The 17,851-nt window shown below is 39.2% G+C and overlaps 1 protein-coding gene across 2 annotated transcripts in view; it reads right to left on the bottom strand.

The window, feature by feature from the left end:
• The window catches only part of PLEKHG1 (pleckstrin homology and RhoGEF domain containing G1), a 218,388-nt gene that overhangs the window by 37,192 nt on the left and 163,345 nt on the right, over positions 1 to 17,851 (bottom strand). For both annotated transcript variants that reach the window (XM_045805347.2, XM_087865582.1), the window contains one exon: positions 5,490 to 5,559. In XM_045805347.2, the coding sequence (XP_045661303.2) occupies positions 5,490 to 5,559 (70 nt within the window). The remainder of the gene's footprint in view (positions 1 to 5,489; positions 5,560 to 17,851) is intronic.

Here is a 17,851-nt window from a genome sequence, read left to right as displayed (position 1 = left end):
GGCACAGAATGTCTGGTTGTCTCTCTCTTTGCGATGTTAACCACCCCTGGTAATTATTGCCTGATCTATTAATTCATTAGGAAATGCCAGATGGTGAGATCTCTGACTCCACTATTCCTTCCTCATTTATTAGCCAGAATCTTTCAAAAAAAAGGAACTTCCTCCTATTAACTGTTACTCTGCAGTTTGTAGTTTGTATGGGAAAGGCAAGACGAACACTTGATTCTCTTCCTTCATTTTCGAGATAACACATTGGTTTTCTAGCATCGAAGGCCACCATTTGGGTTTTTTTTAATCACCGTGAATTCATGACTATAAACATATTTAATGGGTTTCAGTTGTTTTTAATGAATTATCTTTACTGATGCTGAAATGATCCCAGTTTTGGCTGGTAGAGCCTCTTCTTTAGGATTCGTGACCTGACCTACAGACTCCGGGAGCTTCCTTGTTTTCTGGAATGACAAGATGTTCCAGGTCACCTCGTACATTTCCTGCCCCACACCCATTCTTCACGGGGCCCTGATTCCTTTCGGTTGCAAGTAGTATTTGGAGACCACGGTCTGGGTATCCGAGATGGTCTTGCCACTGAGTTAATCATTATTTCTAGGCCCTTTCAGTGGACAGACTTAGGAACATGGTGTTTTCAAACATAAAATACATCCATGGTTCAAACATGCAATTCGGATTCAGGATTACAGTGTTTTTCATTAGCCTCATGCTTACCCTGTGTTTCCTGTCTCCTACCAAATCCAGTTCAATGACACTAACATAACTACTCATTTGCTTTATCCCACAACACACTGGATTTCAGCATAACCATACCAACACCATCATATTTGATATCATTACTGACAACAGTTAAAAATGTATTTGCTGTATTTTCTCCATTGTCTATTTTAAAATCAATCGGGATTTCCTTTGTGCGATTATGCCACAAAGCCGCTATATCAGTAGGCTCATCATTTCATTTTGTTTTCAATTTCTTTTTAACTCTAGTTTTATAATTATGAAAAAAATAATTACATGGTTTCGGGGTAAACTCTATAAGAAAATGCATATTTAAAGAAGTCTAGCTTCTATTCCTCTCCATTCTGGTCTATCCCTCCATTCTCTATCAGTGATCAATTTTTAATTTTACAGTTGATTCTTTTTTTTAAATATTTTATTTATTTGTCAGAGAGACAGAGTACAAGCAGAGGGAGCAGCAGGCAGAGGGAGAAGCGGACTCCTCGTGGAGCAGGAAGTCTGATGTGGGGCTCGATCCCAGGACCCTGGGATCATGACCTGAGCAGAAGGCAGATGCTTAACTGACTGAGCCACCCAGGCGTCCCTACGCTTGCGTTTCTGTCACTGTATCTTTGGAGCAGATTTCTGGAAGGAGGACTGCTGGATTACAGAATGAAGTCAAATGTAATTTTGCTACATATACTCAAATTCTCCTCCCCAGGGCCTGTGCCATTCTTTTCTTCCATGATTACAGGAGTGCCTGTTTCCCCACGGCCTTTCCACCTGCATATGCTACCCAATTTTCAAACACAGTACTTTTTAAAAATTTAAATTAGTTGCCAGTTTCCAAAAGTTGGCAGATCAAAATATCTTGATTTCTGGTTTCTCCAGAAAAAGTATTAGATCCACGGGACCTGGCGCCCCGTTTCACGTGACATTTCTGCCTTCAGTACCTGTACTTAGGCTGCTCTCGCCCCCACCTGGGCCCACACATGTGCTACACTCCCCTGTGTGGCTCTGAAGGTACTGGAGCGCCCGGCCCTGGCTCTGTGCACAATACCGGCAGAGTGATTTGCTCAAGGTTGTCTGGTAAATTAATGTCGTATGGAGCCTTTCTCTGGGTTTGCTCACACACTCTGAGTTCCTCGCTTCCTTCCTGCCTTCTGCTGCACTCACATGGGACTGAATAATATCAGGGTGACTCTCCTTAAGTTTAGGGGCCTTTAGGATCATCTGAAATGCCAAACTTGAAAAGCATGGTTTCAGGGGCTCCTGGGTGGCTTAGTCAGTTAAGCATCCAGCTCTTGATTACAGCTCAGGTCATGATCTCAGGATCGTGACGTGACGTCGGGCTCCACTCTGGGCATGGAGCCTGCTTAGGATTCTCCCTTTCCATCTGCCCCTCCCCTCCCCCACCTCCAATTGTACTCTCGCGCGCTCTCTCTAATAAATAAAATCTTAAAAAAAATGGCTTCATGCTCTCTCTAATAAATAAAATCTTTAAAAAAAATGGCTTCACAGCAATGTCCACAAAAGCCAAACTATGGAAAGAGCCCAGATGTCCACTGACAGATGAATGGATAAAGAAGATGTGGTATATAATATATACAATGGAATATTACACAGCCATCAAAAAAATGAAATCTTGCCATTTGCAATGATGTGGGTGGAACTAGAGTGTATTATGCTAAGCGAAATAAGTCAATCAGAGAAAGACAATTATCATATGATCTCACTGACAATTATCATATGATCTCACTGATACGTGGAATTTAAAAAACAAGGAAGAGGATCGTAGGGGAAGAGAGGAAAAAATGAAACAAACGAAACCAGAGAGGGAGACAAACCATAGGAGACTCTTAATCATAGGAAACAAACAAGGGTTGCTGGAGGGGAGGGAGGTGGGCAGATGGGGTAACTGGGTGGTGGACATTGGGGAGGGTATGCATTGCAATGAGCACTGTGTGTTATATAAGACTGATGAATCACAGACCTGTACCCCTGAAACCAATAATACATTATATATTAATTTTATAAAAATGGCTTCAATGAAAATATATCTAAATTACATCATATACTTGACCTATATGCACCTATCCCTAACAGAGCCTCAAGACTTCTGCACAATTGAATTGTTGTACATTTTGTGATCTCCTGGCTTTAACCCAATATTAAATTAGGTTTTGATTTAAATCAGCTCTATGTTCTCAATGTAGAATCAAATGCATGTTTGATCTTAGATTTATAAGCTCTGTGGACAATCCAAACAATGGTTTTATACAAAAATCAATAGCCCCTAGTTGGTTAATCCTTAAATGCCTTTTATTCAATATATATGCTACCCCAAATGCTTTTTAGACATGATTAGGGAAAAAGAAGACAATGATAAATTATATAAAAATAGATATTTCTTTCTGATTCAACTCTGTCAAATTGTAATTACAGATGTAAAACTGAGATGTTTAATTATGAAAGAACCAAAATTAAAGAGAGTTAGGGCTGGCCAATTGGGCACATGGGGCACTCAGCTGTTTATTGGTTGAGTAAGCAAAGATCTGGATGATTTTTTCTCCCTCTCTCTCTCACATACACACACTTTGATTCCTGAGAAAGGGTTAATATGTAAGTAGCATCTGGGAGAGGTAACATGGACCTGAATTCATTCCAGTGACATGAATAGTCAATGGCAGCACTTTCTTGAGGATAATCTCGGTAAGTGGGTAGGGTGTGTGCGCACGCATGCATGGGGGTGCATGCCTGGGCACTGAAGGGAGAAGGGCATCAATGGGAGGGGAGAGGAGGGGGTTCAGAGGAGGTGGGGTCTCCAAAGATAAACTCTGTCTCCCTCCTAAACACTGCCTCGGGTCAGCCCAGCTGATATCCGAGATAAGAGACAGAAATGAGGATGGAGGTGAAGGCAGGGAAGCAGGAAACCTGTTCCAGCTATTTCTAGAGCCCTACGAGCAGACAAATGGGAGCTGAATCAGCCAGGAGACAGCTTGGCCTGCCCCCCTGGGGAACTTTTATTTCTGTCCCTCGAGAGAATGGTCTCTGCAGCCCCTTGTTCTTTTATAAGCAGCAGGTAAGAAGTACTGTATTCTCCTTTCGTCAGGAAGGATTTCTGTAACCTCCACATGCCACAAAAACAAGGTCAAAGATGAATCTCTGTGTAAGCCCCAGTGATTCAGATTAAAGCAGAAGTCAACCGTCAGCTTTCCCTCTTTCATTAATGGCCTCGCAATTAAAGCAATTTTCCATTCCTCCCCAGAGTCGAGCAGCTGGTTGCGTTTCAGAAAACGTAACATCGTCTAAATTTCAGGGTGCTGAGTGAGAAGCAGGTTGTGCCAGAACCAAACACTCACACAGAGCCCTGCCTCCATGTGAAAGTGTGGAGTGCTGAAGTCAGTCTTCTAATTAAACTTGGCAATATTACAATGAAAAAATAAGATCTGGGAGTTGGCAACGTGGCACATCAACAAACTTTTATGTGAATAATTAAGCCGGAGCTAAGCATATGCTGGACCGTCTTTAATCAACTTGTGATTACAGTTACCAGTAAAAGCCTGAGCGTTTCCGATCGCTCCCATGTTGTTTACGCGCCGTGGCTATTCTAACGTATCTTCTTTGATTTACGCGGCACATCTTTTTACCCGTTCCTCCCTCTTCCTTCCCTCTTTCAAATTCCTACCCTTTACGAGAATTAATTATGACACAGGCAACGTATGAAAGAATTGTGTGTGTGAGCACGGTAACGCGTGGACATCCACACACCCGCCCACAGTCACGAGGGTTTGATACGCAAGCCCAACCACTGCCTTTAAGGAATCATGCTTCAATAAAACCCAGAGTGTTATGTTTGGATTTGAAACCACTGGATGGATCTGTGGCTATAAGAAACAGCTCTGAAACAAGTCCTGAGCCAGGTCAGGCATCTCGAAGTTCACAGTGCACTCTGCAGCTCTCAGGGAGGTGCTCATACCCGGTCGGTCCCGAGCACCATCATGAACCTTGCTTACACCTCTGTACCCTTGAAACCACAACTGTGGAAATCACGTGACATTTTGCTGCAAAATAATTTCCACTAGACCTTTTCCTAACAAAAGCTGTTGCATGTTTAAGAGAAACTTGAGATTCTATATAGGGTAGGAAGCATGTGGGAAAACAACCTAAAGGGATTTTCTTGTATGTTTCGGAACCCTGGTGCAGGGTCAGAGCTGACCATTTCATACATAAGCTTTAAAGGTCAGATCCTTTTCTTCTATTTTTCTAAACTATCAATGCAGCTTAAGAAAAATGTAGGAAAATGAGAATGCATTTTTAAGAGATTAATTCTGCTTCTATTTAGTTCCCCCTCCAAGGATAATTATATAGCCTAGGCTAGTGCCACATAGATTATAGATAAAATACCTAGATTCTAACAGATTTTTGTAGCTGGTCTTGAGGAATTCTGTGAGTATTTATTTTTCAAACATTATTCTATCCTGGATTTTCCTCCCCACCATTTTTCTTAGGAAATATGCGTAAACATCGTTCAGGAACGATACAAGTTCTAGGACACCTAAATTTGTATTTCCTAACTTACTGGGGACAGTAATACTATTTTTTTCCCTTGCTAGTGGAAAAAAAAGAAAAAACAGAGAGAGAGAGAGATTAGTGGTTAACTTCATCTAGTATGGAACAAACGAGCCATTTTAACTTCAAAATGAAAATAATTTGCAATCTGCGTCTGTCTTGGTTGGCTCAGAGAAAAGAACCCTGCTTACCTTGGACACAAAACATTCTGCTATGGCCACAGGATCATTTTCACAGTTTTCCAAATCTTGTAGAAGTTCACTAATAAAAAAATAATAGTCAGAAAGTATTAGATTATAGTCTGATGATTGAGAACATTTTATGTAACTCAGAGGCCTACATATTTATATGGCATTTACAAGGAATCATTTTTTTTTAAAGTGTTCAATAGTGGTCAAAGCCGAAGTACACTTTCGAGGTGGGAGAGCAGGCAGGCCCAGACGTGGCAACTGCCACAAGGAATCATAGTTAATTGGATAACTGAGGACCTACTGTCATTATATCCAAGGCTTGGGTTAGGAACTTGCCCAAGGTCATGGTACCCCAGGGATTTAAACACAGGTCCGACCTTTAACTCTCCCACCTAGAGATAAGACTTGCCTGACATTTAAGTCTTCTAGACGGTTGGCATTGTCTGTACACATGTTCATACACACTTACTTACTCATTCATCAAATAGCTGTCTAGGTACCAAATGCCAGGCAAGGCCTAAGAACAAACACATCAGTGAGCCAAGGGAGATACGGTCCCTGGGTGCTTGGAGCTCAGAACCCATTGGAAGAGTCAGACATTCCATGAAAGATCACACTAACAAGTTTAAAATTATAAGCAGAGAGGGAGTGCCTGCCTGGCTCAGCCGGTAGAGCGTGGGACTCTTGATCTTGGAGTCATGATGTCAAGCTCCATGTTGGGCATAGAGCTTACTTAAAAAAAATAAATAAAATAAAATTATAAATGGAGATAGTGCTGTAAAGGAAAGATATGCTGGGAGGAAATATCTTTCCTCAGATGAAAACCTGTCTTATTTTTTAATGGCAGTGGCATTATTTTAAGTAACTGCAAAATATTTCATTGTGTGGATATAGTATAATTAATGTAACCAACTTACTATTAGACAAAATTCTATAAATTGAACTCCTGGGTCAAAGGGCATCACAGAGTTAAATGGTAACACATTTCCAAATTGCACTTTATATAAGTTGTAGTAATACATATTTTATTATGTTAAGTGTTTATTTTAGAGGTATATTACATATTTAATAAAAAGTTAAATAGGGGCGCCTGGCTGGCTCAGTCAGTAGAACATGCGATTCTTGATCTCAGGGTCGTGAGTTCAAGCCCCACATCGGGTGTGGAGCCTACTTTAAAAAAATAAAAAGTTAAATCGTTCTGCAGGAATTACAACAAAAACAAGGAGTTTCTTATTTTCTCTTTCCCATTTTCTACTGCCACTCTCCAGAAGCATTCTCACCTTCTTGCTGTTTCTTTTTTTTTTTTTTTTTTTTTTTTTAAAGATTTTATTTATTTATGTGACAGAGAGACAGCCAGCGAGAGAGGGAACACAGCAGGGGGAGTGGGAGAGGAAGAAGCAGGCTCCCAGCGGAGGAGCCTGATGTGGGACTCGATCCCGGATCGCCAGGATCACGCCCTGAGCCGAAGGCAGACGCCTTAACGACTGCGCTACCCAGGCGCCCCCTTCTTGCTGTTTCTATCCATGGGTCTAAACATGCCGATACAGCATTTTCAGTATTTTTCAGTTTGAGATATTATTTACTTCTTAATTTCCCAAACTTCCCCTCGTCTGATCTCAATGATTTCTATTATGAAATTTGATTAGATTAAAAGTCAGAGCTTACATTTTGAAGACTGTATAAATATTATTCTCAGCTGAGCCTGGGACTATACCATAATTACATTTCCTTTCTTGTACAACCATGTTTTCCCTGGACTTAAAATCATCCTCCCCCCTTTTTTTTGCTTAGTTTTCAAAGTACACACCACTAACTTATCCTCAAACTTTGTGCTGGAAGCATAACTCTCGCCTCCCTGTGTTCAAACATCAGATCATCTATTGGTTGTATTCTTTCTTGGTTATCTCCCTGATGCAGCCCTCAGTCCTTCCACAGGTTAACCTGCACGCCACACCTGCTGGGTTCTCCCAACACCATCTTGATGCGCTTCACCTGCCTTCTGTGTTCGATGCCCTGTTTCTTGGATACCATTTCAGATGTATTCTTCTTTGGGCGATTACAACATACAGTAGCTGTCTGAGTCAAGGTAATAGGCTATACATTTTCTGAGACTTTTCCTGTTTTAGAATGTTCTCCCTTCCCACTTGACTGATCATGTGACTGGATATAGAATTCTTGGTTGGAAATAATTTTCTCTGAGTATTCGGGAAACTATCTGTTGCCTTATGAATTCCAATGCTGCTGAGAAGTCCAGGAACATTCTGATCCGTGGTCCAGGTTTCATGGGACCTGATTTTCTATTCTAGAAGCTCTTAGAGTTGTCTCTTTGTTAACATGAACTCTGAAATTCTGTGACGGCTGACTTAGGGATGAGTATTTTCTTTTCTTTTTTTTTTTTTTAATGATATTTTATTATATTATGTTAGTCACCATACAGTACATCCCCGGTTTCCGATGTAAGGCTCGATGATTCATTAGTTGTGTATAACACCCAGTGCACCATGCAATACGTGCCCTCCTTACTACCCATCACCGGTCTATCCCATTCCCCCACCCCCCTCCCCTCTGAAGTCCTCAGTTTGTTTCTCATAGTCCATAGTCTCTCATGTTTCATTCCCCCTTCTGATTACCCCCCCTTTCTTTATCCCTTTCTTCCCCTACCGATCATCCTAGTTCTTATGTTCCATAGATGAGAGAAATCATATGATAGTTGTCTTTCCCTGCTTGACTTATTTCACTTAGCATTATCTCCTCCAGTGCTGTCCATGTTGTAGCAAATGTTGAGAACTCGTTCTTTCTGATAGCTGAGTAATATTCCATCGTATATATGGACCACAACTTCTTAATCCAGTCATCTGTTGAAGGGCATCTCGGCTCCTTCCACAATTTAGCTATTGTGGACAATGCTGCTATGAACATTGGGGTGCATATGGCCCTTCTCTTCACTACGTCTGTATCTTTGGGGTAAATACCCAGTAGTGCAATGGCTGGATCATAGGGTAGCTCAATTTTTAACTTTCTAAGGGACCTCCACACTGTTTTCCAGAGTGGCTGTACCAACCTGCATTCCCACCAACAATGTAGGAGGGAAGGGATGAGTATTTTCATGCACAGAACCAACTTGACTATTTGGGAAATGTTCTCAAGCATCACTTCTCCAAGTGACCCCTGGATTTTTGAGACCCCTTCAGAAGTCTGTAAGGTCACTGTTTTCATAAAAATTCTTAAGCAATATTGGCTTTTTTACTTTCATTTTTTCATGAGCGTACAGTGGACTTTTCCAGGTGACATGACTTGGGATGAGGTAACAGATGGAAAGGAGAAGCTCACTTAAGGAGGCGCCTGGGTGGCTCAGCCATTAAGCATCTGCCTTTGGCTCAAGTCATGATCCCAGGGATCCCTGGGATCGAGCCCCACATTGGGCTCACCGTTCGGCGGGAACACTGCTTCTCCCTCTCACACTCCCCCTGCTTGTGTTCCCTCTCTCGCTGTCTCTGTCAAATAAATAAATAAAATCTTAAAAAAAAAAAAAAAGCAGCCCACTTAAGAATCCAGTGATTTTTTAGTAAATCAGACAATAAAGACATTTGCAAAAATGTAAACCAATTCCAATATATACACAAATGTTAGGGAAAAAGCAGTAAAATTATTTTTCTAAGAATGTGTGTTCATTATTATTGAATAAATTGAAGTTTTAACAATTTTTCAGTTTTAATTTCTATCATGGTAAACAAAAAACATCATACACCATAAATAAAAAAAGCTTTTTGGGCCCTTAGTAAATCTGAAGTATGTACGGATCCTGGGACCAAAAAGCTAAGGAAACTCCATGCCTAAATTAGGTCTTTGATATTTCCTTCCCCCCACTTTCTCTTCTCTTTTTGAATCTCCTACTATTCACATTTTAGATCTCTTGGTGTAATACCCTAATCTTTCTTATTCTTCCTCTCCTATTTTCTATCTTCTTATTTATTGTTTGTTTTCTGGGAGACTTCAATTTTATTTTCTGTCCCCTCTATTAACCGTTCTCCTTTCTACTATCTGATTTTTAATTTCAGAGTGTTTTTTTAGAAATACGCTCTTTAGATTGTTCTTAATGTTTCCATTCTTATGAGTGCAAAATTTCTTCTCTTCAAAGATATTATTATTAATTATCTGGGGCTTTTCTTTCCTGCCTTTTGCTTTCTCCTGAGCTCTCTTTATTCTGTTTGATCCTTTTGGCTTCTGTCATTCATGCTAGAGGCTCTCCCCAAACACCCAGGATCTTCAGTTGTCCTTTCCTATTTGAAGGTGAGAGATGACAATGCCGACTGTAAACTACGTGAGAAGTGGAGCTTTCCACAGGGTCCTCTTCACTCAAGGCAGCTGTTCTCCAACTTTGTGCTATTATGACCTGTATACACTTTAAAAAATTCTTTATGTGGATTATACCTATGGATATTTATTAGAAATTAAAATTAAATATTTTTGAAATAGATCAATTCATTTAATAAGTCTAATACATGTTAATATAAATAACTTTTGTGAAAAATAGATTTTATAAAACAAAAGTTAGTGAGAAGAGTAAGGTTGTTTTACATTTTTGCAAATCTCTAATGTTGACCTTAATGGAACACAGATGGATTCTCATATCTGCTTATACATTCAATCTGTCACAATCTGTTATTTTTTTAAAGATTTTATTTATTTGTTTGAGAGAGACAGTATGAGTGGAGGAGGAGGGGCAGAAGGACAAGCAGGCTCCCTGCTGAGTAGGGGGCTCGATCCCAGGACCCTGAGGTCATGACCTGAGCTGAAGGCAGATGCTTAACCAACTGAGCCACCCAGGCACCCGTTATTTTGATGAAGTACACAGAAAACAATCCAACCTCACATAGATATGTCACCGGAAAAGAGAGGAGTCTTTGAATACCTATTCAGAAAAGTGTGTATACTCTTTGATATTACACTGAAACTGAACATATGATAATTTCTTAGAGATCTGTTGGAGCCTGATGCCAATACCAATACACTATACCCTGTTACGTTAAAATCCATTGGTCTATCTTGCACATTGAAAGGATCTTTTACCAATGCATGATTTCAGGATAGTCCCAATTTCAAACATTCATTCCTAAGAGTCCTATAAAAATATTCCCTTTGTAAGATTATTTTTACTTTGGAAAATACAATCCTGATACTTGTACCAATATCTCTTACAGATAGATGGGTATGAATAAATTAAACACAGCTGAAATCTAATCATTGGGACCTAAACACTGGATGAAGAGAAACAGTTAAAGAAAAGTAATAGTCTAATGAACCACCAGAGACAATGGACTCTTGGAAACAAACTGAGGGCTTCAGAGGGGAGGGGGTGGGGATTGGGATAGGCTGGTGATGGGTATTAAGGAGGGCACGTATTGCATGGAGCACTGGGTGTTATACGCAAATAATGAATCATGGAACATTGCATCAAAAACTAATGATGTACTGTATGGTGACTAACATAACATAATAAAAAATTATTATTAAAAAAAAAAGAAAAGTAATAGTCAAAGAAGCAACATTTCTGGGCCAGTGATTTCCATTACTGGAGGATGGAGGGCTCAAGATCTAGGTTTTGTGTCCAGGTCTTTCAATATAAATCCTCTTTCTGATCAGAAAAGAATTTTGAGCAGAATCCGTCATGGCTTAACAGAAATACTCCTTGAAAATATCCAACTCTCTGTGTTCTATATGTTAGGCTAATCCAGCTTCCTCTGAGCTTTAACTTCATCTCCAGAGTGAACTACCTGGTAGGAGGAAGTGTCTCAGGGGACACACCCAGGCTCCAGGTATAGCTCACCTGTAAATGAATGACTGGCATTCATTGCTCAAACCACAGGGTAGGAGGGAGCTCAGACACCTTCCAGTCCAACCCCTCATTTTAAGGTGAGGAAATCATGGCTCCTACAAGGGAAGTAGCTTACCTTAGTTCACACAGCTAATAATTAATGGCCACAGCTGGGGTTAGTATCAGGGCTGCTGAATCCTAGTCATGTACTCTATTAAAAACACATCTATTGAAAGATTTATTTCCTGGCCGACTCAAGAAAGCCGAGGGCTGGACTCTGCATTACGGTGTTTTTGGTGCAAGACCTTGTCTACCTGGGAGCCCTAGCTTGAGTCACCTGCTTAGCTTTCCTTTACAATCATTTTCTAAAATAGGACAAATGCTAAGAACGGGAACAGTGAGGAAGAAGTAATGAGATTTCTTTCATGCCCTTGTCATAGGGCCATTGTCCTAATGTATTTGGCCCACCATCTTGTTCGCTCTCCATTTAACAGTAATTATTGAAAGCCTCCATGACAGGCATCGTTACAGGTACGGAGGTGTGGTATAAAGAATGTGGGTGAAAGCCCTGTCCTATGGTGCTTATGCCCTGATCAGGGGTGGTAAATGTTAATAACAGAATACATAAAGAACATAGTATGAAACAAAAGACAAGTGTGGGCAAGGATGTGAAGAATAAGAACCCTTGTACACTGTTGGTGGGAATACAAAATGGTACAGCTTCTGTGAAAAGCAGTTCTTCAAAAAATTAAAAATAGAACTACCATATGAGCCAGCAATCCAATTTCTCGATATTTATCCAAAAGAACTGAAATCAGAATCTTGAAGAGATATTAACACACTCATGGTCATGGCAACACTAGTCACAATAGCCAAGATGTAGAAACAACTTAATCCATGGATGGATAAAGAAAACGTGGTATTTACATACAATGAAATATTATTTAGGCTTAAAAAGGGAGGAAATGCCGTAATCTGCGATAACATGGGTAAACCTTGAAGACATCATGCTAAGTGAAACGAGCCAGTCACAAAAGACACATACAGTATGATTCCACTTACTTGGGAATCTAAAGTAGTCAAATTCATAGACTCACAGAGTAGAATGGTAGTTACCAGGGGTTTGACGGGTGATGGGGGGAGATGGAGGAATTGCTAATCAATGGGCAAAAAGTTCCAGGTAACAAGATGAACAAATTCTAGAGACCGGCTGTACAACACAGTACTGAAGTTAACAATAATGTAGTGTACTCTGAAAATTTTGTTAAGAGGGTAGATTTCACGTTAAGCATTCTTACATAATAAAATAAAATCTGAAAGCACTATTTTGCTAAAAGCAGAAAAACCTAAAGAAATTACAATAGAAACTCGCATGACATAATACGTTATCACTTAATGAGAAACGTTTATGTGAAAAATAATAAAGTATTGGTTTTACTGAAAAACGAAACAAAACAACACAATATGACACTATCCTATGTGATACAAAGCAAAAAGAGCAATGTGGGGAGAGCAGCTGAGGCTGGGTAGGGGTGGAAGAGCACTGGAGCAGTCATGGAGGGCTCTTGATAGAGGTGATATTGGAGCATGGGGAGGGCTGAAAGAGAAAGTCATTTAAGAAATCCGCTGAGCACACCAAGCTCATTCTGGACTCACTGGCGTGAGGTTACAGAAAGGAAGCCACTATTGGCTGGAGTTTGGTGAACAATAGGAGCATGGGAGATACAGGAAGACGACTGACTAAAAAAATAATATGCCCTGTACTAGGGGAGCACAGATGCGACCACGGAATGTGGTATACCAGCCACTGAAGATACTCCATAAAGACCAGGACTGTCCTAGAGTTACAGCCTAAGGATGGGGACCAGGTTTCTCATTGCATCCGTGTATCTAATGAACAACCCTACCTGTACATTGGCAGGAGGGAATGATTCATAGACTGTGTTTTGTACTCACAGCTAAAATTAGAGTCATCCCACCTTTGGGTTTTGGGTATTTCCCCCATACCCTAAGTTCCAAATATTTCTTCCTTTTTGAGTAGGACTATGAAAAAGAAGGTAACATTTCATACTTGCTTACTTACATTTCTTACTTGTTTGAAATGTAATTAGAGGAAATGTAGTTAGAGGAAACACTGTTCTCTTTTACAGAACATATTACATGTAAAATTTTCTCTGACCAGTGATGTGAACTTGAAGGCAGGAACTGTATTTTGACCTTGAAGATTCTACTGCCTCACATGGAATAAGAGACAGGAATGGGGCCTCTCCCCTTCCGGTGTACAATAGACTCAGCACCACTTCCTTTCCCCACCTACCTAACTAGGTCAGCTGCCATTCTAACTTGTTGCATCCACACCGGCACATGTGCACGTGGGAACAGAAAATGGAATGAGGTTAACAGCACCAAATGTTCCATTAATTTCACTGATACGTTAATACTGGCCTTGAAAGTCCACTTGAAGAAAGCCTGCGGGTAAAAACATTGTTACCACCGTGCAGAAGTTAAAGAGATTTTGGTGGTGGGAAAATGCACTAAAAGAAAAGAAAACTTCCCCCTCCTTTCATTGTCTTCATGTTCTATGTATCCCATGATTCACTTTCTGAATTACATTTCAAGGGAAAAAAAAAGGATGGCCCAAATAATTTTTTTTTAGACTTAAACTAGACTTAGCTGAATGTTTTATAAGCAGGGACTTGACATTTACAGACTAAAGAGAAAAAGTTAAAGGGAAAGGGAAGATTTTACTCTCATCTTCTGAGGAAGGAAGAGAGCTTAGATGATTTTAATATGCTAATAATTTTAAAATAGAAATTCAATATAAAGAATGGTCTCTCTTTCCTCACTCTTCATTCTTAAAGAAAGATTCAAACTACAGTTTAGGTAACTCTTCTCTATTCCAAGAGAAGGGTGACTGTATAAAACAGTAGGCATAAATTCTTCTTTAATTGGAAGTAAAAAAAAAAAAAGTTTTGAGATTTTAGGGGCATGTTAAAAGGGGGAAAGTGGTTTCTTTTGACTGACCTAGTTTCCTGACCATTTAGGGATTTCTTCCAGACACCAAACCACAGACTTAAATTTCTAGGCTATCACAGGGATTACGAGAGGAAAGAGAGATTTGGCTTTACAAAAGGAAAACAAAAATGAAGTATCAACTGCGTTCCAAAATGTTTTATGTTGGAAGGTTTTTGTGAAGTAACAATTTAAATCTAGTCATGTACCAAAACTAAACACAGATAGTATGAGGAAAGAAGTTATAGATTATGGTCATTTATGAACATGCGTGAAAAATTTCTTTAAAAAATACAAACGAATTAAACTTATCAGGACACAAATATATAAAACATCATTACCAGGTAAGATTCATTTCAGTAATGAATGTATGATTCAAATAGAATGCCTAGTAATATAATTTACCGTATTATGAATAGAAAGAGAAAAATCATATGCTAATTTTCTTGAAGACAGATTAAGCATTCAATGAAATTTAATATTCATTCACAATATCCTAGCAAAATAGGAAAAAGTGTTTATGTAAATCCCAAAACAAACATCATAGTTATTGGTAAGAGAGTTAAAGCATTCCTGCTAATGTCAGAAAGATGATAAAGATATAACATCAAATCAACACTGTACGAGAAGACTTACCCAAACAATAAGATACGAAAAAACATAATGGGTAGAAGAACTATAAAGGGAGACAAAAAAATTTCCTCATTTTCAGATACTAGTGTCTATACAGAAAATCCAAACGGATCTATAAACCACCATTAGAACTAATGGAAAAGCTTAGAAAGTTAGTTGGATACACTATCAACATAAAATAATCAACAGCATTCCTAGAGGACAATAATAGTCAATTCCAAAATAGAACAAATATTCTGGTCAAAATAACATCAAAAGGAATAAGTTTTTAAAAGTCGTATGTATGAATGTGATGGAGAAATTATAAAACACTACTATAGGACATTTTAAAAAGGCTTGGTTGAAGAGAAATATGTTTATGCATGGGATGACTCAATATTGTAAAGATGTCAATTCTGCCAAAATTAATCTAAATTAAGTGTATTTCCAATAAAAATCCTAACAGAGTTCTTCAGGGAACTTGACAAACTAATTAAAAAAAAAAATCACTTGACAGTGCAAAGAGTCATGAAAAGCTAAGCCAATACGGAAGAGAAATGTGGGCTTAATAATGAAGAAGATGTGGTATGGGGCAGAGATGGACAAACAGAGGAATGAAACAGAATGCAGAGCTCAGAAACAGACTCATACATACATGTAAACTTCACATGGGATTCCTAATGTGGAGGTACAAATCAGCACAGAAAGGATGTACTTTTCAACTAGTGGTGATCAGGCTACTGGCCAGACATAGGAAAACAAGAATTTGGATCTCCTACCATATACCATACTTACATCAACGGTAGTAAGGTTAAAGACAAGGCAACATTTTAAGACTTTTAGAAAAATAATAGAGCATAGTTATGAACAGAGATTACAAGATAATTTTTTTTAAAGATTTTATTTATTTATTTGAGAGAGAGAGTGAGAGAGAGCACAAGCAGGGGGAGCGGCAGAGGGAGACGGAGCTCTGACTCAGAGCCCAATTCTAGGACCCTAGGATCATGACTTCACTGACTGAGCCATCCAGGCACCCCATAAGATAATTTTTCAGATACAACACAAAATCCACATATTATAAAATGTACATTTAGTGTGGTCAAACCTATGAATTATATGACTTCTTTTCAAAGAAACTGTAATTAAAGTGAAAAGACAAGTCTCATTGTAGGAGATGGTCTGCAACTCAAATAATCCACAAAGATCACTAGCCAAAAATCATGAAGAAAGCCTACACAGCAATAAGAACAAGAAATATCCTGACAGAAAAATGGGCAGTGAGTAGAAGGCAGACATTCACACACACAAAAATCTAAGTGGCCAACAAACAAGATGCTCAGTCTTACTTGTAATTGGCAAAACACAAAGTAATGTATCTCCCAATGGAATATTACATTGCAGTGAAAATAAACAAGAGAGGTATAAATCTCAAAAGCAATGTGGAGAGAAAAAATTTTGTGAAAGGTTGGCACATTTTATGCCATGTTTGAAATAAGTGAAAGTGAGTTACATATTTTAAATAAATGCTTACATAGATAGTCATGACAACAAAATCATACCTGGGAGTAACGCACCAAGTCTGGGCTAGTAGTAGTTCCAGTTCTAGTGGTATACTGAACCGGATTATACTGGCTTGCCTGAGCCAATTCTGTGCACCTCCTCCTAATTCCATGTTCAGTGATGTCTTGCTAATAGCTTGAAATCTGCTGTGATGGAATATTTACACCACAGAAACTGGCAAACAATATACATCTCAGATTCCCCTCTCGCGTCCTAATGCCGGAGAACTGGTTTACCAGCACCTTACTGTGCCACTCTCCACAGAATGAGATGCAACTGCGAGGAACACATAAGGGGCTTCAACAGAATTTGTAATGTCTTTATGCTTTAAAGAATTTCTAAAGTAAATATCACACAAGAAAAGGCTTTGATAGAGTGGGGATAGGGTTCATGGCTATTTATCATGCTACTTTTCTATCTTTTGGAAATATACTCTGAAAACACAATCTAGTCAGCAGAGCTTTTTGGGCCAGCATAAAACCATTTTCTTTTTCCCCTCTTTAATTTTAGAGATTTAAATCTTGCTTAGTTGGTCACAATATTATAATATGTTGAAAAACCTGGATCTGAACTAATAATAGAAACTTTAAAATTATTTCAAGCCCCAACGAGAGATTTGCTAGAGTCAGACCTTTGAAACCAACTGATGTAGGGTATATAATAAAAGATTCATAAGAGGCATTAACATAAAAAGTCACATCAATACTTCTTACTTAAGCAAATATAATAGCAAAGATATTTGAGCTCTAAATGTAGACTCCAGATCTAAGGGAAAGGAAATAAAAACAAATAGGGACATAATAGTGTGGACAGCTCAGCTATAAAAGTTAAACAAGCAGATGCTCTTTCTTTCTTTTTTTTTTTTAAGATTTTATTTATTTCTTTGAGAGATAGCGAGTGAGAGACAGCACGAGCAGGGTGAGAGGCAGACGGAGAAGCAGGCTCTCTGCTGAGCAGGGAAGCCCGATGTAGGGTTTGATCCCAGGACCCCAGGATCATGACCTGAACCGAAGGCAGACGCTTAACTGACTGAGCCACCCAGGTGTTCTTCATTATTATTTCCAAGAGTATCTGCTTGTTGGGGCACCTGGGTGGCTCAGTCGGTTAAGCATCTGCCTTAGGCTCAGGTCATGATCCTGGGGTCCGAGGATCAAGCCCCACGTCGGACTTCCCTGCTCAGCAGGGAGTCTACTTCTCCCTCTCCCTCTGCCCCTTCATCCCTGCTCATGCTCTCTGTCTCTCTCTTGACCTCTCTCAAATAAATAAATAAAATTTTTAAAAATGAAAATAATGAAATGAAATAATAGGATTACCAATCGAAATGTGACAAAACCAGGTATTCAAAATAGGCTGGATTGGATGC

The sequence above is a fragment of the Ursus americanus genome, chromosome 11 (assembly GCF_024610735.1).
Source record: "Ursus americanus isolate L20-20 chromosome 11, mUrsAme1.1.p, whole genome shotgun sequence".
Lineage (NCBI taxonomy): Eukaryota > Metazoa > Chordata > Mammalia > Carnivora > Ursidae > Ursus > Ursus americanus.
The sequence above is the reverse complement of the archived record's forward strand: the minus strand, read 5'-3'. Positions and strand labels throughout refer to the sequence as shown.